The following is a 22,169-nucleotide window of genomic DNA, read 5'->3' on the forward strand; positions in this document are numbered from 1 at the left end:
GGTGTCAACGTTTGACAAGATGACAAAGCAGCGACCTGTTTTGTAGTTGAAATGTTTATTAAGGAATCCTCTTTTTTCTTGTTTTCTTTTCGTAAGAATTCAATAGAAAAAGTGAACTACTACGTTGGCATATTGAAGACAAAAGACTTCACCTACTCGCTAGTCGCAACTTCCCGCGGTGGCATTGACACAAACCCAACCGACAATCAAATGAACAAACCAGACACACTATTGTTTTTGCTGCTCCACAAAATAATATAAAAAAACTTTCTTGACGCAAGAGTTCTTTGTTCAAAGGTGTGCTCTAATAAAATAGTTCAAATCTGTTTGATGGTGCCACAGTTTCTCCCGGACAAGACCACGTGTGTGTGTGTGTGTTTGGGGGGGATGGTGGGGGATGTGGGTCGGGCGACTGCTGGTTTGTTGGAGGAGGAACGAGACCGGCCGGCAGGGGGCGCTGCAGTGTGAATGGCGGCGCTGATATGATGAAGGCGTTTGTGTGGCGGCAGGAAGACGAGCGAGCAAATGTTCAAGTCAGGCAGTGTGGCTGCGGCTCGCCAAACAACAACAACAAATAAATAAAACAATCGCATAACATCGCACTGACAGCAGGACAAAAAATATATATATATCAGCATCATCATCAAAATCAAGACTTTTTGGCAAACTGGTCATTTGAATGCATCCTGTCAATCAATCAGCTTTTTCATTGCGCTTCTCCTCACGCAGGGTCACTGGGGCCTATCCCAGAAAACTTGTGACCAGAGGCGGGATACACCCTCGACTGGTCGCCATCCAAGCAAAAGAGAGGTCGCCAGACAAGGGGTTTGTCACCAGTTCAATGTCACAACACAACAGACTGGTTGCCCAACAAAGTCAGGGCACAAAACAAACAATGGATTGGTCGCAAGTGAATGTCAGGACGCATGAATTGGTCGCCAATCATGTCAATGTCAAGGCACATTAACAATGGACTGGCCACCAGTTCAATGTCACCACACTGACATGCACACTGACAAGCAATCGACTGGTCGCCTGTCAATCAGACCACATACAGAAACGAGAGACGGGTCACCTGTCAAAGTCAGGACACATATAGACAAAGGGCAGGCTGGTCGCCATGCAAAGTCAGGACAAACAACAGACTCGTCATCAGTCGACGCAAGCATGTGTAAGGACAGAAAGACTGGTCGCAGGAAGAATGGAACGGTCACCAAGCAAACGTCAGGCCACGCAGACAAATGCTGGAGCGGTCGCAGGACACGATTAGACAGACAAGGGACAAAAAGACAAGCAGGCGTCTAGACAACACGGCAAGTCCAACAGGTGTAAAGGCGAACCTCCCAAGCGGCAGACGAACAGGCGTCGGTGTACTTGTCGTCCAATCGTCGGACAAAGCGCGTACCTATTTGATTCTATGGGGCTCGGTGTTAACACGTCTATGTACAAATGGCAAATACTGCTTACTGGCTGTACTTTGCTCTTAAATACTTTCTTCTTCTTCTTCTTCAAATACTTCCTGAACTGTTTTGGCAAAAGAAAGTTTAAGGCGGACAAACAAGAACAACAAACTAATCTCGTAAGCACTGGAGGTCTCGTAAAAACACTTCCGTCGTTACCGACAGAATTATCGACTGGCCAGCCACTGGGGGCGCTGTGGTGGTGGTGAGTTGGGTTGGGGTGATGGGAGGGGGTGGGGGCTAGTTGTCATCTGGTGAGGTCCGGAGGGGTGAGGCTGCCAGGCTGCTTTTTATCCTGGACGGCGATGGTGGTGAGGAGGCGGCGGCGGCTGGGTCGGCGGTCGTCACGGTAACCTGGATGAGCCTGATGAGCGCTTTGAGTCGCTCCAGCGATGCCAGTGCGTCCTGCTGCCGTGCTGCAAGACGATCTCGCCGATCCAGGCAGCACTGAGGGGAGCAAGGGCAGCACGTTACTACCAGATAGCGCCTTGCTACGTGTGCTACATGTTAGCTGATATGGGATTAGCATAGTTACACTTAGCATGTTGCTACGCAGCTAGCACGTTGCTACACATTAAATGATATGGGGTTAGCATGGTTACTTTTAGCATGTTACACAGCTCGGGTTGGGTGATAACGGGCGTGTGTTGCCTTTTGCTGCCTTTGTCCGGTCGCGCGAGACAGCCAAGTGGAAGAGTGCCCTGTTGTGTAGTTGCACACGTGTTGTCATGAGGCTTTACCTGAAGTGTCTTGTTGAGCTGCTCGTCTTCCTCCTCCAGATGAGCACATTCTTTCTTCAGCTCCACGTTTCGCCGCAGCAGACGCCGCTTCTCCTCTTGGCGCACTGTCACAAGAACAAGAAGAAGGCTTGTTATAATTAGAATTAGGACTGGAAATAGACACTAAGAAATCTGATTGAACGGTGGGTCGCCTTCAGAACATCCTGTCCAACTTGTGTTGGTAACATTGTGGTGCCCTTTACAGTGTTTGATTTGGTTGCCTGCTTGCATGTGACTTGAAGCAATTTGTTATTGTATATACTGTACTCCATTTTTGTTGCCTATTATTGCATTGCAAAACTAGCTGTGCTAACATATTTTCTACCGTGTTTTACCACTATGTAGTTTTTTTCTGCGTTTTGCGTTATCTATACAAAATGTGTTTCATGTATAAATGGGAAAAAAAGACTAGGCAAGTGTTCTTTTCATGTCATTTCAAGGAAAAATACTGCATCATTTTCAGAATATAAAATAACATAATAGTTATGCCCATATTGCACAGTACGCAAATGTGCCTCCTTTACTGTAAAAGGAAATGCTGTTGGCTTTATATCCTACTTGCTTTTCCTTTTCTCAGCCTCTGTTCAAAATCTAAAAATAACCATCTTGTGTTGCCACTGTTACTGACAACTTCAATTGGGTTTTGCCTGAAAACAGTTATCATGCGTATTTTACACCAGAATCCCAGTGTGGAGGCATGAGAGCCTCGCAAAACCAATAAACGTCACTGCTGCATCGATCGCTCAGTTTACATCTCACAGCATTTTTTTTCTTGATGGGCTTTGCTTTAATTTCATTGTTGATGGTTCTGACATGATGCAGACAAAACTTTCAGTTGGACTTAGAGATACTTTATTACAGAAAATTTATAATTGCAGTCTTATGCATGAAATGTGCATATAGCACTTCTTCCAGACTTTGTGGTGCAACCTTAAGCCACACACGCTGGTATTTTCACCATGGTGACAGACAATAACGTGACGACGACACAGAGAAATCAATGTATTAGCAGGTAGCAACGCAACATGGCCGCCGGTGGCCTAATTTCTCACTATGTTGGCGGCTTTTTGGGTCCAGGTTAATTTAAGACATGGATTCACTGAAAATCCAACCCACTGTTTTTGTGCTCTTTCTAAAACACCCTAAAATACCACTAGATGGGGCCAAATACCTATCTAATTGCAAAGAAATGTTTTGGAGCCATCTTGGTGCCAAGAAACTATGTTGAAGTGAGGGGAAAGGCTTCTATTAGACAGAAGGGATCTTGTGATAGCTCCTGAAGGAGGAGGGTTGGCGGTGGGATTTGATGGAGGTTGTGCTAATAATGAACAAAGGGTTTGTTCCAGCTGGGATAGGCTGTTAAGAAAATGGATGGATGGATGGAAGGTTTGTTTTGGCAGGCGCAGATTTGGACCCACCTGTCTTGTGCGTGACATAAGACTGCACAAAGTTGTGAGGCCACGACATGTTCTCCTTGTTCAGCACCTGCAAGGGCAAACACACACGCAAGATGATCACAACAGAAAGCTTCTGTTCATTTCAAGTTCAATTCAAAAAGTGCCAAGCTAACCTTCTTGTGGCACTTGGAGCAGTACCAGGGTCCCCTGGGCGGGGTCTTGAGCGGCGGCTGGAGGCAGTCTGGGTGGAAGGCTCGCGGGCAGTTGTGACATGGCTGCAGCTCACCTTCCTGGTGGCACACGGCGCATCGCTCGTCCTGCTCCACCTCATCCTGCGCCCACACGCCAAAAACATAAGATCAGACCAGAGCATGTATCCATTTTTTGCGGCCCACTAAAACAGATGAAGTGTCTCTACCTCTTTTTTTTTTTTTTTTTGACAAATGGGCTTTTGTTGGGGCGAAGTTTTCTTCACTTGTTATTAAGGCTATGCACACATCGGTGGCGATTCGAGTGGAAAAGGATGCATTGAGAATCCACATTTTTGTACTCAAATCAGAATGAAATCTTGTAATACTGTTGCATGTACTGTCCCTTTAAGAAAGCTCAATGTGTATGACGTAGCTATGTGGGAATGCACATGCGTCGTGTGGAGGCAAGCGATTTTGTCAAGCTGTTAACACGGAAGTGCGAATTTAGTTATCCAGCTAACTGGCTTTATCCACTTTTTCAGCAGTATGTTCTATATCAGTGGTGAGCAAACTTGGTCCCCGAGGGCCTGCAGTCCTGCAGGTTTTGGATGTTTCCCTTCAACACAGCTGGTATATGAACAGCTCATTAGCAAACTTTGCATAAGCCAAATAAAGATCCTGTTGATTAGAATCAGCTTGTGTTGGAAGAGGGAAACCTCCAAAACCTGCAGGACTCAGCCCTCGAGGACCGAGTTTGCCCACCCCTGTTCTATATGAAGCCCTTTTTGGCACTGTATCAAACCTCTGTTGTTTGCCTCGCTCATTTGCATGTAAGCTGGCTGGAAAACAACACATCTCTTCTTCGAACCGCAAGTACACAGCCCTACTCCTGCGCGTTACGGCGGGGCCATATGGCCATGAAAGAAAATTAACCATATTTTTTCACCAAAAATCAAATTCCAATTAAAAAGCAAATGACAGAAACATTATTCAAACCAATTTTTGCTTTGGGATTTGTTTTTCTCTTTACATCAAACATATTAAATAAACATTTTCACCTTCCACAAAAATATTGTTGCTTATTAAAAGCGCTTCCTCTTGGAAAATTGTCAAAACAATTAGTAATAAACGAACATGGCAAATGAATAAATGAATGACTGCTTTTGTGTAAGATGGAAATAAGCTTTTCTGACGGTGTTCTATTTATTTCCTTCCGGTGAGCACTTTTTGTTTGTCATACACAAACACTGCGACAAACAATTCTGCTCATTACGCCTGTTCCTTAGCCTGAATTAAATACTTTTTTTTTTAAAAACAATAGTCTTGAAAAGGGTTGCGAGTGGCCCAGCCATGACAAAGACACGTCTGTATGACCACATGTGGAGCGGCAAGAGAGAGGTGGGCGGGCGAGCGGCGTGAGAGAAAGAAGCAGCGTCATGTCACGTGACCTACCTTCCAGCAGAACTCCTCAGAGTCTAGCATGTGGATGGAAGCAGAGCACACGTTAGGCACAGCACACACAAGCGCATGTTAAAAGGTAGCACAGGCATGTTCAAAGCCGTGCGCAGGCAGGCAGTAGCGTTAGCTGCACAAAGCTCATGAGACACACTGACAGAATAATTTTTAGGAGGTCAATGCTGAAGAGTACCAAATGGTTTTTTTTTTAATGATTTTTGGGCCACTTTTTTTGTCTGTCTAAAACTTCCATATTTATAATTTCATTCAAACCATGCTCATAATAAAGATTTTTATTTTTTTTAAACAGCTATGTTTTTTGGGACATTCTCCTCGCTTCTACTTTTCCCACAACTCTATATTTTCCATGGAAAAGTCCAATTGGAAAGAATGAAAACATTTCATTGCATTGATTTCCACAGTTGTCATCATGAGAGCTTTGATTGAGTATTTGTGACTTCTCCAATTGTTCACATTTTGCTCCATTCTACAGCAACTCTTCAGCATTCACACATTACTACATTCTCTGCTTATGATTATTGTGACGATTACCACTTTATGATTGACACCTTTCCACATGCATGTGACACGTTAGCTTTGCACGGCGCTAGTGTTACCTCGTGCCGACAGGAAGAGCGAGCTGTTCAGGTAATGTGACGCCAGACGTTTGCGCTGTGGAAAAACAGAAGCCACACCTGAGTCCTGTCTCATTTAGATGATGTCATCACTACTAAAATAATCACAAGAGGTGGGCAATTTACAAAATGTTGCTGGTCTGTCAATTGTCGCGGCTTGGGCACCTGTCTGTCATCGTCTGTCATTTTTTTCAAGCCGAACCAAACTGTACTCGTCAGTCCGTCAACGTTATTTTAACAGCGTTTTTGTCAGCCAGTCCATCGTTGTCAGTCTGTCACTGTCATCCAACATTACCAGATACATTTGTTCTGTGTCTTATATCAGGCGAGTGGCCACACTCCTATGGAAGCCCATTCCCACCAGTTCTTGTTGTTCAGCTCTTGTTGATAGTGTGCCAGTCTAAATGTTTGAATTGGCACCAGGCGTTTGCCAGGCATGTATTTCTTCCCCTCCCCCTATTATTTCATTTCACACATCCCCCCACCTTTCTTATTTCATTTTCCACCTATATAATTCACACCTGTTCGTATTTGTCGGAGCACCATGAGGAATGAAATCTCAACCCCCTGGTGTCTTTTACACTTCACCCACAAAATGGCGAAGGAGCATGCACAGCGCAGCAGGGAAACGAGAGTCTGTCAGTGACAGGCTGAGAAGGTATCGTCGGTACTGACCCGGTTAGTGACGATTACACTGATGGATGAAAACTCACTTTCGTTTTTTTTTAAGTTTCCCGTCATCTGTCAGCAAACGGGACACCCGGCAGTACTGATGAAATAAATGCCCACCTCTGATAATCCCAAACTAAAAAGTACCTCTGGTTCAAAGAGATTGCTGTAGGCGGGGTTAGCTGTGCTTCGCCTTTTCCTCTCCTGCCTCTTCAACTGGATTTCTACAAAAACACAAAGCAAAGTGTCAACAAGTACACGTCACACTAACCCGTACTACGCAGACATACACTGGTCTAACATAAGGAGTGGCCTGGGGTATGTATGTGTGTGTATGTGTGGAGGTCGGGGTCACCTTCCAGGTGCTCGTTGGTGACAAGTCCCAGCGCGACCATGAAGGAAATTTTCTGCGAGAAAGAGGAGAGCGTGTCAGTGATGTCATCATAGGAATCCCAAGCACTTCCTGTCACACACACACACCTCTGGGTCCTCATCATTGTTCTTATGGGAGGGGGAGCAGGGGGGAGTGGACGCAGGCTCTTGTGACGGGAGGGGGAGCAACCCCCCTTCGTTGCTGCTGGGCGCCTGAGGTTGGATGATGATTACCTGAAACACGCGCACATATTCAGTCATGCTAATAGTGTGAGTGACTGTGTAGCTGCATGAGTGAGTGTGTATGAGTGGGCATCATCATGCCTTTACTTAACCAGATAAAAACGTATTGAGACCACAAACTCTCTAACAAGGGCGACCTGGCCAAGAGGTCAACAAAGTGGGAGTGTGGGTGGAAGGAAGTATTTGTGAGTGAGTGTGTGAGTGTTTGTTTGTACATAGTGTACGTTTTTGATTGTTTGAACATTTCCCTGTATGAAAGAGTGGCTATGAGTTTGAGAAAGTGTGTGAGTGAGTCTAAATGTGTGTCATACTAATAGCATCATGCTAAAAGGATAACAAGCCATCAGAGCATGAGCGTTTGAGGGTGCGTGCGAACTTGTGTGCAGTTTAACGACACCGGAGTGTGCATCTGACCTTGACAGCCTCGCTGACGGCAGCAACTCCGTTGGCATTGGCCGGCGAGGTGGCGATGATGGCGTAGGCCACCCCGGCTCCCGCCCCAGCCCCACTAGAGGCGTGTTGGGCGGGACCGCTCGAGTCGAGGGCCGGGGTGGTCCCGGCGAGCGCGAGGGTTGGGGGGGTGGAGCTGTTGTAAGGCTGCCGGCGAGGGACGAGGGTGCAGTTGGGGGTGGGCAGGGTGGGGCCGGGTCCCGGGTGGGTGAGCACGGAGGTGATGCGTGATCGCGGAGGCTGGGGGGGCTCCTGGCACGGGCTGCGTGGAAGGCTGTCGGGAATCAGCGTCTTTGGCCTGACCTGAACACACGCAAATACACAGAAAGCTCAACAATACATGCACCCTGCTCTGTACGTGTGCGTATCATCACTGACGGAAACTGCCAATGGATGGAAGTGCCCACCTCTGGTCAATGTGTTCATGTACAGTTCCCTCAGAGTATTGGAATGGGAAGGTCAGTTATTTTGTTTTTGTTGTATGCTGAAGACAATTGGCTTTCGGATCAAAAGCTGAATAATCGACAATAGTTGAGAATTGCAGTTTTTACTTTATTTGAAAGGCTTTCCCAGGCCTTCACTGTTTTCCCCTTCAGTCTCTCTCCATGAGGCAGTGAATGATTGGCCAGTCTAACACCTTCAACTTTTTTTCCCCCTGATGAAGTTCTTGTTTGTGTTGCCCGTGTGCTTTGGCCTGCTGTCTTGATGCAGGTAATAAATGTTAAAACTTTCGCAACCAAATATTCAATATTATTCACTTTAAGTTCATTTAATAATTGTCAAGGAGGGGACAATGTATTTGAGTGTGTGTGTGCTAAGTAGCTTTGTTGACATGTCATTGAGTGAGTGTGGGCAAGTACCTGAGGTAGCACGCTGGCGGCCTGACCAGCCAGTCGATGCAGTGAGCTGACTTGAGGCACCTTGATGGGAACCGAGCTGAGCGAGCCCAACACCTGCCAGACACAAATTCAAAATCATGATGTCATCCGCACACCCATTATGACATCACAGCACACATGGGTGCCAGCAGGAGATCAGTGGCGTCTCTCACACACACGCACGCACGCACGCACGCACGCACGCACGCACGCGCACACACACACAATTGTGCAAAATCGCACTTGAAAGCGTGCACGCACACACTCATGCACAGTAGTATATTGTGCATGAATTACTGTTGTCGAGTTACACCTGCTACCGTGTCCTGACTTTCTGCAACAAAGAAGCTGCGCTGTGATTGGCTGACACTCAGCAAACAAACGAGGTAACTTTTCCAATCTATTCCCTGCCCCTCCCCCCCTTCTTCTTCTGTGGTTCTGCTGTGTTGTACTGCAGAGCCACTAGGCAGGAGGGGGAGGGGGACGGGGGGCAAGGCCAGTTCCCATGACAACCACACTGATAGAAATTCTTGCAGTACGAGAGCTTTTATTTTCCAAATTGCGCCTATTTTCTCCCAAGTCGAGCACCTTGGGGTGGGGTGAGGGGGGACCAACTGCGTCCTCCACTCACTTCCTGTTTATGTTTCTTTCCCCCAAAGTCATCATTATGTGTTTGTAACACTATGCCTGCTGCTCCTGCAGAGGTCGCTGCACCTCCTTTGCACAAATGACCGAAACAATAAGGTCAGCGTGTGTGCGTAAAGTAGCACAAGAAAAAGGTGAAAAATACGACGCAGCGGCAGCTGTTTTTGTTCCTCCACTTGGCTGTGCTGACCCCCGACCAGCAGGACTGAGCAGTTTCCATGGCAACAGTGCTCCTCAGCACTCATTCAATCATTCTCTCATCCGTTCACTCAATCAATCTTGCGCTCGCTGGCTGGCTCGCTCAGTGGGAAAAGCTGGAAAAACTTGCAGGCAAGGGGGAAAATGCAAACGCTTTTCCGTGTGAATGCACATGGGACCGTCTTACGTCTTGTTCCAAATGACATGTTGAATGGCACGTTCTGTTACATGCGTTAGCTGTTTTGCTGCGTGTGTTTAACCTGTTGTGTGTTAAGTTAACTTACAAGTTCAATTTTGGGTATTAGATCTTGCATGTTTAATGCGGTGTTACATGTCTGTTATATGTTACGCGTTATACATTGCACATGTTAAAAGTTACATTTTATGTATTAGTTGTTGTAAATATATTACATGTTGCGTTACAAGTTGTATGTAACATTTTCGTCTTCGATGCGAGAATGCAAGCAACACACGCCGGGAGTTGGATGACATGATTACCTGCGTCGGAGCAAGCTCCAGGGCCCTCCTGGTGCCCAGCGGGTGACCTCCGACCGCAAGCGCCACCCTGCCGCCCGTCTGCAGGTTGACGGGCGCAGTCTGTGGCGGCTCCAAAACAGTCGCCTTCTGCCCGTTGAGGTGTGCCGTCATCACGACGGGAGCCTTGGCAGGCACCACAGAGATGGCGATGGCCTGGCTGGGGGGCTTGATGAGGGACAGCGGCTTGCTTGCGCCCACCGGGCAACTCCGCACTGCCAACTTCTAGACACACACACACACAAAATCACAGATAATTTTTAAAGTGACACTTGCACCGGAGAGTGATGAAGTGCTGTGATGTAAAGGCCACATGATTGCCACACATTCTAGAACACACACACAATTTAACAAGGCCTCATTTCACAGCGAGTTAAGTTGCTGATGAAGCGACAATGCGCATGCAAACATTTGAAGCGAACCGTCTCAAGCGTTTTCAAAAGTCATCCCACTCACTAGTGTGGATGCGAGCGTATGAGGGCCAAGTCGCACAGCGGCAAGCAAGATGACTGACAGAAAAAAAAGGAAGCAGCGCAAGTGAATGTTGATGACGTATGCAAACAAAATGTTTATGTAAATTAACATTTATCAAGTCCGGGAAAGAATATCATTTCCATTTTGGTAAGTTTCGTAAGACAATAGAGAAATAATGGTGACAAGCCTACTTGCATACGACACACAAAACATTACACAAAGACAAAAACACACACACAACCACACACAATGGCGTTAACAAAAGTGCCCATGGCAGACACCCACCCCCGCTTAATTGATACGAGCATCGCCATGACAACAAGACAATGCGACTGCCAAGTTTCCAACTTAAATGCCACGTGGTCCAAGTGACAAGTGTTAGCATGTTGCTAACCTGCTTAAAGTCAAGAGAGGCCTCCTCCTCAACTCACCTCACTTGGATATTTATTTATTTAGAAAAATTCAATTTCCAATTTGAAGATACGATTTTTGGGGAGAATTGTGTGATTACTGTAGTGGGACAAGCTCTCACCTAGTGAATTTAAAACAATTGTGATTTGTTTTTAATTCACACAAAGCGACTTAAACGATAAAATCAATTGAGCACCAAGGCCGAGCAACCCTTCTGACAATGACATCAGGCAGGCTCAAAGATTTAGGTTGATGAGGTTAGGAGGCCAATGCCCTCTTCATCACCTCACGACCGGAGACAATCTTCTTCTTTTCTCTTTCCACACTCAAAAGGGTCTCTTGAGAAAGTCACATTTCCTCTACTTTATGCCACCTTTCCTTAACCTTTGTTAGATTACGTAATCGTGTCAATGAGAAATGAAAAGTTGCTTCCTTCCAAACATAGGAAAGGACAGCACACTTTCACACGAATTGGACTTCACTTTTCCTAACTGATGCCATCGTCTCTCACTTGCTGACTGTACTTGCAAAATATCAATAAAAAGGGGACAGATAGTAGGATCTATAATGACTTTTTCCATGAATTTGGGAATTGCATATTCTCTAATAAATAATGGAAATGTATTTATAATTTTATTTCCACACATTCCCTTTTGTGACAACTAAGTTGTATTACTATTTTTATTAAATTAGTGTTTTTCTAAACATTATTCTTAAAGTCTCGAGCGTGAAACTCAAGCGTCTTTGTGTAGTCTGTCAATTACGTCAGTACACTGTTGCTTTAAATCTTGCTGCCGTAAAGAATTGTGGGTGATAGCCTTTCGTAAAGGTTGGCGAAGTAACCTTTGCTAAGGGTGGCATATGGCAGCTTTCTGAATCATTTGTAGAATTTGAATGCTCCTATCCGGCAAGTACTTCTGTGTCGTCTTGCTTGGATGGGGTAGGAAAGGAAATTTTCTAGGCAAAAAGAAAACAAAAAATCCAAAGAGGCCATAAGTCAACATTTAAACACTTTGTCTTTGGGCGGTTGTGCGGGGGGGGGGCACAAATGGGAGTGAGGGAAGGGGGGGATAATGGTGAGGAGGGGGGAAACCGAAGGCCAGCAGATGGACTTCCACAAACAATAGAGGCCGACAGATGTAACCACAATACACACAGACACACGCGCACACACACACACACACGTGGCCATGTCTATGTATTTATTTGTGTGTGTGCATGCCTGTGTGCCTATAAGACTGCAACAACTGACGGGGACCAAGAGAAGTGTTGATATCATATCACGTGAGTCCTTGCCAATTGCAGTTTTTCATCATCTACATCATGGGCTTGTTGACAGACGTGAGAAGTTCGTGTGGCCCCGGGGACAAAAGATCGGTCCCCACCCAGGCTCCCTCCCCCTTCTTCTTTTACTACTACTAGTGAGTGAGGAGGAGGAGGAGGATGAAGGGGATGGGGGGCTGCCTCCGTGATGACGCTGAGGATGAAGATCACGCCTCCGTGAGGTGGCGGGCGTTGCCGTCCCAGAAGTTGCCACAGCAACCACGGCAGATGCCACAAAGTTCAGCAGGTCACCACGGCAGGTGGCGCAAAAAAACTTCATCTAATCGTTCCGTTTCCAATCCATTTTTTTAAGCTTCTGTAATTGCTGAAATGACAGACACAGTGCCATCCTCTCCAGCTTTTTTCCCTCCATTCTTGAGCAATCAGCAGAAGAACATAGCTTGGTTTCACTCAATGACAGCAGTTTCTGACTAAAAGCTTAGTAAAGGATCTTTTTGTGAGAAGAATCATGTCAGGCAAGACAGGGACTTTGATGCAAATATGTTTAGAATTCAAAGAGCCTCCGTGAGGTGACAGGAGTGGAGAAGAACCTGTGCTTGTGTAACCTTAGTTCGTAGTTGGAGTTGGTAGGACAATCGGTTAAGAAAATGGATGGATGGATAGTTTTCAAATCTTTTTTGTTTGTTGCCACTGTGGGCACCGAAAGTGATCCAGTCCCGTCGGTTTCCATTTTTATCATGTTAGGCACCTTCCCTAGACGGGTTTGCAACATCATTTTGGGGGATGCTTCCCAAACGCCATCAGTGTTGACAGCTTGACCATTTGGTGGCTTTTTGGATAAGCTTTATCCTCACTTGAGTCTTTCTTCAAAAAGCAACTCTGGTTGGTGAGGAAGCGGAATCATTTTAACTTGGTTTGGTTTGATGAGAACGGAGCTCGCCAGCAGGTGATCCATTTATTTATTTTTTTACACCCAAATCCAACTCATTTGTTTTCGAGTCCTCAGCAATACATTAAAAAGAATAAAGAAAAAAAAGTACCTGGAAATTGTCTTAATTATCTTAATTCTTTCAAAATTTAAATTAAAGTATCTCAACGTGATAACTTTATATAAGTCAGCAGTGGTTCAAATAAAATTTAGAAATGATGAAAATTTAAACATCAAATTTTTTTTCCATCCAATACAGATCAGCTTAAAATCATGTGGTCGGCCCCAATTTCTGATCTCATGATCAGATCAGGAAAATTGTTTTTGCCGTGCAATATTTTTTTGCCTCATTCAAATACACATTACAATTTGTTTTGTTTTGTTGGGGAGAGCTGAGATGGATCCACGGCATTTATATTCATTAACTGGGTAAAGACAATTTGACAAAGTGTTTTGAGTTACGAGTGTGGTCACAAAAGGAATCAAACTCATATTTTAAGGTACCACTGTCCTTCTTTCAAAGCTGGTTTAGGATCAGATGAAATCAAGCAGGTAGGGACAACATCCTAAATTGGATTTTTGTGAAAAAACAAATGACGAGTGGGAGGCGCCTGCCTACCTGCCCGTTGGGAAGTTCATTCAGGCCTTTGCACAGCGTTGGACTCTGCAACACAAACACAAACCGTCATTAGCATCAACATGCTAACATTCCAACATTTAAGTGATACGATGGTGACCATGCACCACGTGACCATCTTACAAACCATCAGGAAATTAGACCAATAACTGCACATAGTGCACGCGCTTACTCACTCGCATACACACATGCATGCACAGTGAGAATCCCAAGCACGTCTTCTCGTCACCACCCAAAACGGAAGAATCACTGGAAGAATGAAGTCTTGTTTCTATGGCAACCATGGCTTGCGATCTTGTCAAAAGTGCCACATTGTGTCACTTTTCACCTTTGACCTTGATGAGCCTGCAACACGACCAGCACCTGGCCAGCCAAAACAGAAGCGGCGGGCCGTTGCCGTGGAGACGGGCCCCGTCCTTACAGACATTCACGTCAGTCCCCAACTTGGACGCTAAAAGCGAGTCCTTTGCTTTCATCATACGCACACGCACGTGCACGCAGAAAACGTCATCTTTCATTTAGCCAATCGTGATGGTCCTTCACTTGAAGGTTGGTTCAAGGTCGCACTCTCCTCACATTTGTCATTGGATTCCAACCAAGCAGATGCATGCCATTTTCTGCACTGCCAATTGGAAATAAAGGGAAGAAATTTGAAAGAGATTCAGATTGGTTGATTTATAAGAAATAAAAAAAACAGATGAATCCATTCTAAAAATAACTAAGATTACAAGTTACAATTACAATTTAGAAGTGTTATTTGTTCTTTGGGCAAGTTGCTACCTCAATTTACACACGCATGAAGTTAAAAGGCCAAAAATATGTTCCAACCCTCAAAAACACAGCAAAACTTTTGGAAGTTATATATTTTTTTAAATCAGGAAAGATAGCGCTCCATTTATATTGATATGCTTTTCCTGACTGTTGGGAAATGGCCACCATGGAGGGTGTGGTCTGGCGAGCGACATCATCATGGGCGTGGCCTGGTAAGCAGCATCCTGTCACGACCTTTCAACAAACAGTTGAAAGTGAATCAGTGACTTCAAGCTATTGATCCCCCCATCCCTTCATTTGAAAAACAACCACATGCAAATAAGATAAGAAGCTGTCAGCTTCAGAGGAAGGTGGCAGTGGACGCCCAAAATTGTAAAAATGCAAACCTGTCTTTAAAAAGAAAAAAGACGAATAACTGGTGAGTAACTTTAAGTTCAGGTTAGCATGCACGTCAACATAAACTAGGAGCGTGCAAGTTCTGCTGTTACCCAACAATATGACTACCACCAAAATAACAAATATAATGATTCAACAAAAACAAATGAATTGCCTTAACTGAACTCTTTGTTGACACCAAGAAAAAGGAGTCACCTTGCAATAGTGTTGTCAACTTGTCACGATACCAAAATTTTGACTTCGATACTATACCTACATAAAATACCTCGATACCGGTACCGAAACAGTACCTCAACATCTAAAACATCAGCAAAATAGGCTAAATTAAAACTGTCGGAAAAAATTCTAATTATTTTTATTAATTCAAAATATTAGGATGCATACCGGTACATGTTAATGTATGTACATACAGTATATATTTATGTATGAGCTTTCACATTGCATGCCATATTCTTGAAATACTGTATTTGACTGCATTTTATGTCATCCGTTTTAAATATTGGCAATACTTTGGCACTCCAAGGACTCAATGTAACGTTGCTTGTGTGTGCATGCCTGTCTCTGCTCTTCTCCATTCCATTCCCAACTAGTCGAATGTGTAATCAAATACTACAAAAAGGGAACAAAATAATTCACACTCTGCTTGTTTTTTAAGGGAAGTGTCAAAAATGTGTCACAACCTGTCGTTCTGTCAGTCATCTGGGCTCTTTCTATGCATCCCTGTGATTTCCTACTGTGTGCCTGTTAGTTGAACACACCTTGATTCCACTGCAGGAGTGATTGTTGCTTTTTCTTCTGCTTCTCCGGGATAAACAAAACGTTCCTAAAACTGAAACTCAAAAGCCACGGGTGTTCTTCATGTGTTTATTGAAAACATGCGGAGAACGATTTTAGATTCAAAATGACTTGATTGACAATGACTTCTGCTTCAATTTATAGATATGCAAAGAATTGTCATGATCTACTAGAGTCTGACTCGCTAATGCTAATTAGCGCACTACTCGTGGCACTTTTATCACTCAAAAGAACGACTATTCATACAAAACGCTTCAGGAATGTATACAGAGAAGCATCTTTACATTAGTGATCGACATCTGCTCTTCCTACACTGCAAAAAAAACAACTTTTAATGGAATAACTTGATCATGACTTTTTGCTTCTATGTGGCTACAACTTAACAGTGTATCAGAACACGATAAACCACACTGCCCCTAAGTGGCCAAATCATGTACAACATGAACAGTGCTCCCAATAAAGGCACACACAAACAAGGGCAAGAAAGTATAACATAATTTAAATAAAATCGATATTGGGACATTTAAAATCGATTCTGAATCATACTAAATGAGAATCGATTTTTTGGGCGCACCCCTAATGCGTAGGTAGTCCTGTTGCGTGGCTTCCACTCAATGCATGCGCGCTCCCACCGCAGCGGATACACGATTTTTTTAACGGGGAAACTTCTAATGCTAACGCTGGCCAACGTGAGGCCTTGTTACTTAGTAAAGGTCAATTGTGCGGCAGACTGGATGCGCTAATGTGGCCCATGTGTACTCTTTGACACAACACCTGTTAGCGAGGTGCTTGGCTATATATTGGACGTGTTCCTGCCTTGAGCCACAGCAACTTTTTAAAAAGCCTTACTGCTTTGTCATGTTGGTTGACTTGCCATGCTTGGCTGTGGGCCATTTTAGCAAAAAAAAGTTCCATATGACACTTCGCACGTCATACTTCTCAATGAGGAGTGGACGGCCAGCGGGCGCTTCAGTGCTTGAAGTCATCTTCCTGCATTTTCTCGCACACACGCAGAAAGAGGTGTGCCACTTAAGGCGTTTTCCAAATATCGGTAGACTGGCGGCCATGTGTGTATTTGTACCTGCCTTTAAAACACGGAGTTGGCAAGCTGTCTCATATTTACTTTTTTAAATACCGGTGCTAAAAAAATAATAATACTGAGCCATTTTTGACGCTGATACCGGTATACCGTATAACAAGCAAGCAAGCAAGTGTTGCTTATGCATCATGTGACTCTCTGGCTTGGTATAATTGGTCAAATGGAGTCAAAGTAATATCACAATCCTCATTCGGTTTGATTGGTGAAACTTGAGTCATGTGAAACAAACCTCTCTGAAAAAGTAGCAAGACTAAAAGTATCGTCCCTTCTTAACAAAATCACTCAAGCAAACGGCAAAAGTATGTTGCAGTAAATCGACCCTGACAAGTACATACATCACGAAACAATAACTTCAGTAAATGTAAGAGTAACACTTGATGACAAGAGAATTTTTAGAGGCTTCCAAATTTGATAAGCAAAAAAACGGCATCATCACAACAACCAGGCAATATCATCACAAAGGTGGCTTGGCTACCGTCACTTTTTGCACACCCAAGTCAACACACATGAAACATATCACGTGAGCAGCGAGCTAAGCTGACATGAGGTGCATATGACGTCGTTACTTTTTTTTTTTTTTACTTCCCACCCCAAAGCATATCTACGCTCCCCAGAGTACAAGCAGAAGGCGTGACCATGGTTACATATCAATGACTAATTGTGTGGCCGTGTTGACATACATTATTATTATACTGGCGGCCAGGGTGCACCTCTTCTATAAATACATCATTCAGATGTATCGTTTAATACATACATACCTAGGTATGTATATACAAACCCAATTCCCCAAAAATTTAGACACTACTACACAAATTGTGAATAACAACTGAATGCAATTAAGTGCCAAATTTTACTATTTTATTCAGAATAGAACATAGAGAACAGGTCAAAAGTTTAAACTGAGAAAATGTATAATTTTAAAGTAAAACTATGTTGATTTTAAATTCCATGGTGTCAACAAATCTCAAAAAAGTTGGGACAATTCCATTTTCACCACTGTGAGGCATCCCCTCTTCTTCTTATAACAGTCTGCAAACGTCTGGGGATCGAGGAGACACGTTTCTCAAGTTTAGAAATGGGAATGCTTTCTTGTCTCACACGCGTCTCGTTGGGCTTTCTTTGTTGCACAGTGAAAGAAGTGGACTGCAGGCTGGCCATTTCAATACCCGAATCCTTTCCCTACGCAGCCATGATGTTGTAATTGGTGCTGCAATGTGGCCTGGCATTATCGTGTTGAGAAATGCAAGATCTTCTCTGAAAGTGATGATGCCTGGATGGGAGCATATGTTGTTCTGGAATCGGAATATACCTTTCTGCATTGACGATGCCTTTCCAGATGTGGAAGCTGCCCATGCCACACGCACTCATGCAACCCTATACCATCACAGATGTAAACTTGGGTTGTCTGACCACAAAACAGGCTTCCACTTTGCCACACTCCATTTTAAATAACCCCTGGCCCAGAGAAACGCCTGCGCTTCCTGGTCTGCTTTAGAAATGTCTTCTTCTTTGTACTGTCGAGTTTCATCTGGCAACGGCGGCTGGCACGGTGGATTGTGTTCACCCACAATGTTTTCTGGAAGTATTGCTGAGCCCTTCCCGTGATTTCCCTAACGGTATACATTCCCCTGTTTGCGGTGCAGTGCCGTTTAAGGGCCCTAAGATCATGAGCATCCAGTATAATTTTTCGGCCTTGACCCTTACACACAGAGATTGTTCCAGATTCTCTGACTCTCTGACACCTTTCTGATATTTCGCCACTATCTTTCTGCGCAACATTGGAGGAATTGGTGATTCTCTACCCATCGTCGCTTCTGAGAGACACTGCCACTCCGAGAAGCTCTTTTTATACTCCAATCAAGTAGCCAATGGACCTCATTAGTAGTAACTGGTCTTCCAGCTGTTTTTTTCTTTTTTTTTATAAGTGCAATTGACTTTTCCAGCCTCTTATTGCTACCTGCCCCAACTTTTTATTTTATTTGTTGGCACCAGGAAATTTACAATCAACATATTTTTCCCTTAAAATTATACATTTTCTCAGTTTAAACTTTTGACCTGTCATCCATGTTCTATTCTGAACAAAATGTTGAAATTTGGCACTTCGACATAATTGCATTCAGTTTTTATTCACAATTTGTAGTGTCTCAACTTTTTGGGAATTGGATTTGTACATAATTGTTTATAGGCATTACCTATGCACACACTAATATGTATGTAGAGACAGAGAGAGAACTTTAAAATGTTTTACAAAATGGGGGAACAACTAGTAATGTTCTATTGTTCATGATGCAATTCAATATTTACCTGCATTCCTGAACTTTTAGCGCTTGAATGTAACACTTCTCAAATGTGTTAAAAAATGCTAATTAGCTAATTGACTTTTATTCAGTTCACTTTTTATTATATTCATCTAAAAAAGTACAATGTCGATTCCAATGAAATTAAACATGCCCTGGTCCACTCTCTCACACCAATTTCTTAAATAAAAACAAAAAATGCAAACGCGAATAGCCCTAAAAGATATACCCAAGCAACATATAATATATATACACAGTATGTCAAGTTAAAAAGTAAGGCCTGCTATTTAACACCCTAATTGATGAAGATAAGAATAATAATAAAAATATCTCTAAAATGAGAGGTCGGAGCCCGAATACTTTGCATGCACCTGCCCCGATGGCAAGTACCTAAAGAGATTCCATTACATTAAAGGAAAAAAAAAACAGACATACATTTAACATTTAATGAGCTTTTGAAAAATATTTATTGAGCTCGACTCTTGTTTTGATCTATATTCAGGTTGTTTGGTAACTTCACAACTTTCACCAACCACTAAAGTCAGTTGCATCACTTTGGGTCGGAAATCTTGTGTATTTCAAAGATGTTTGTACGTTTCGAAATATGGTAGCTGTTTTTTTCACTTTCCTATTTATAAGGAAAAAATGTGGACCCCTTACTGAATATGAATAAGTCTGCATTAAAGCACTTGAAGATGCTTCATGCGTTAAAAAAAAAGTATTTAACGACTAACACCCTTACACATTACTTAAGCACACTATATAACATAAATCATTCAAGATATGCCATTTATTTGAGTGTTTGAATGTTACGCATCTCAAATTTGTTCTAAAGGTTAACTGCGTTTGGAATGCCTTCTTCCTGTTGAATAAGACAAAATGTGGACAGCTCAAAAAATTAACACATTGAAGCGCTTCATGATGCTGGATGCTGTCTTCAAGGATTTTGGTCATCTTTTATAACACATCAGTTATTTACACAACATAAGTCCGAAGTGTGACGGTCTGATGCAGAAGGGCAAACATCCAGTCACATAAAGATGTCGAAGATGTCTTGTAGGAAACTGTGTTTGCAAGTGCGCGAAGCAGAGGTGACATTTTTGTTGCTAAAGCAGAAGACGTGTTGAAAAAAAAGAAAAGAAAACGGAAAGAAAATAAGCCAGCATTTCTGTGCAGTGCTGAGTGGGCTTTCTGTGGTTGCCACCCCTCCCCCTTCCTGCCCCCCCCCCCAACCCAAAACAGCATCAAAGCAATCAAAATGGTAATGTTCGCCATGAATGGGGCCCATCCCCCCTCCCTCCAACCTCCTCCTCAGCGAAACTCTGCAGACTTTTTGCTCCCATGTTGGGGGGGGGGGGGGCTAAGCACCCCTTCTGTCGCAAAATGGATGCTTCCACTATGAAAGTGAGGAGGGAGAGAGAAGGGAGCGAGAGAATAAAAAAAAAAAAAGAACGTCTCCTCCTTCAACTTGAACGAGTGCTTGGAGAAACAACATTCCACAGCAAAAGTGGGTCGATTCAAGTCAGGCAGCTCGAGTAACACAATATCGACCCTCTTTTTTTCATCCTCATTTTCAAGTCCAGCTCCACATAAACACATAAAACATACAACTTGTGTGCGCCGCTCTTGGCACGGCGCCCTCCGGAGGGGCGGTGCAGGCGAAAGCCGGCGGCGGGGCGGTGCTGCGGGGGAGCTGGCCGCGGTGCTGAACCCGGCCACCGCTGGGATTCCATCCCTCGCTCCGGCACCTGCCGACAGCCAGCACAGACAGCCGTTCGCCGCCGAGACGACGAGAAGAACAAGGCCATCGGGCCGCCATCAACAGTAAAAAGAGTGAACCGAGTGAAAGCGTCGTCATGCGCCAATCACAGGACGACGCTGGCGTCACGTGACCCAGAAGCAATCATACCAGCGGACTAAGTGCAAACTCGCATCAAAATGGGGGACGAAAAAGACGTCAAAAGGCCAAGTGGCTGGGCCGCCGTTAACGTCCATGAAAGTCCTCCGAAGAGAGTTTGGGAGTTAGCCGAGCGGCTAGCCAGTTAGCTCGCTGCTCGGACGCCACAAACGCATCGACGAGCTCAAAATGGACGCTAATAATTGTCAGCAAGTTTAAGAGCACAAACCACACAAAACAAGAGCTGACAGGAAAACCACAACAAACTTGACGTGACTACACACAAACATTATAAGCTTTTTGCAGCAAAGTCAAGTGGCGCTAGCACGAGCCCGGATTTGTGAAGAAATAAAGTTTGTTTCACACACACACATACACACACTCGTCTAATCGCCGGCCTGTTGGATGTTTCGGGGCAGTGGGAGAGATAAGAAAACGGCGTCTTCAGCTCCGGCCTGTGCTTGTGCATGTTGACACAAGTAGTTGCGAGAAAGTGCCTCAAGTTGTTGTTGTGTGCGAGGGGAACAAAGCGGCCATGGATGTTTCTTGTCCCTCATAAATATTCAGCTCGCGTCCGAGCACAGCGCCGCATTAGCTGGGCTTCTTCTTCTTGCTCGTCGATCGCAAACAAACTACGGGCAAGCGAGCCAGACGAGGCCGAACGGCAGCAAGTGTTGCCCGAAGTGAACGAGAGGCCGACATTGCTTTTCACCTCCTTCACGTCCTCCACGAGAATGAAGAACACCAACACGGCGGCGGAGCTGCTGCTGCTTACCTGATGACATTGGATTTCCACTTTGAGCGCCTCTTGTAGGCCTTGTACTTCCATATTCCGTCCACAAAAGCACTTTGCTCACAGTTTCGACGCGAGCGACGCCAACTTTGAGGCCAATTTGGGCTTTTTTCGAGCGACAATAACAAGCCAAAGAAGAACTAGTCGGCTCGGAGAGCAAGTTGTCGCTTCTTCTTTTGCAGCCCGGGACTCATCACCGACTTTCCGCCGGTCTCTAAAAGTGCTCGGAAGCCGCCACAAAGGCGTCGAGCACCGGATGGCTGCTCTCCGGGGTATGGGCGAGTGACCCGGGCTCCGACAGGGGGGCTGCCGCGCTGCCTTTCCACTAATTTAAGTTGAAAAGCGAGGACTAGATTGTGTCCGAGTCCGCGGCTTGATTTCACTTTGCCTGGGGAAAAGTTGTGCTTCGGCTGTCAATGGTGAGTCTCCAGTACCCGGATGGAACACACGGGAGCGGCCCCGCCCCTACCCGCGAACTGCG

The 22,169-nt window shown here is 44.5% G+C and overlaps 1 protein-coding gene across 1 annotated transcript; it reads right to left on the reverse strand.

The window, feature by feature from the left end:
- Window positions 1–38: 38 nt before the first annotated feature.
- Window positions 39–22,112, reverse strand: phf21b (PHD finger protein 21B). Its single transcript, XM_086059620.1, has 14 exons — window positions 21,671–22,112; window positions 13,623–13,667; window positions 9,871–10,131; window positions 8,512–8,604; window positions 7,616–7,954; window positions 7,067–7,192; window positions 6,942–6,993; window positions 6,734–6,810; window positions 5,900–5,954; window positions 5,280–5,302; window positions 3,810–3,968; window positions 3,658–3,724; window positions 2,201–2,304; window positions 39–1,907 (listed from the first exon to the last, which is right to left on the reverse strand). Exons 1-14 carry the CDS (start codon window positions 21,722–21,724, stop codon window positions 1,701–1,703), a joined length of 1,662 nt encoding a protein of 553 aa, XP_085915746.1. The 5' UTR covers window positions 21,725–22,112; the 3' UTR covers window positions 39–1,700.
- Window positions 22,113–22,169: the final 57 nt, after the last annotated feature.

Source organism: Leptonotus elevatus, chromosome 17, assembly GCF_054856555.1.
Source record: "Leptonotus elevatus isolate MCC_2025b chromosome 17, RoL_Lele_1.0, whole genome shotgun sequence".
NCBI lineage: Eukaryota > Metazoa > Chordata > Actinopteri > Syngnathiformes > Syngnathidae > Leptonotus > Leptonotus elevatus.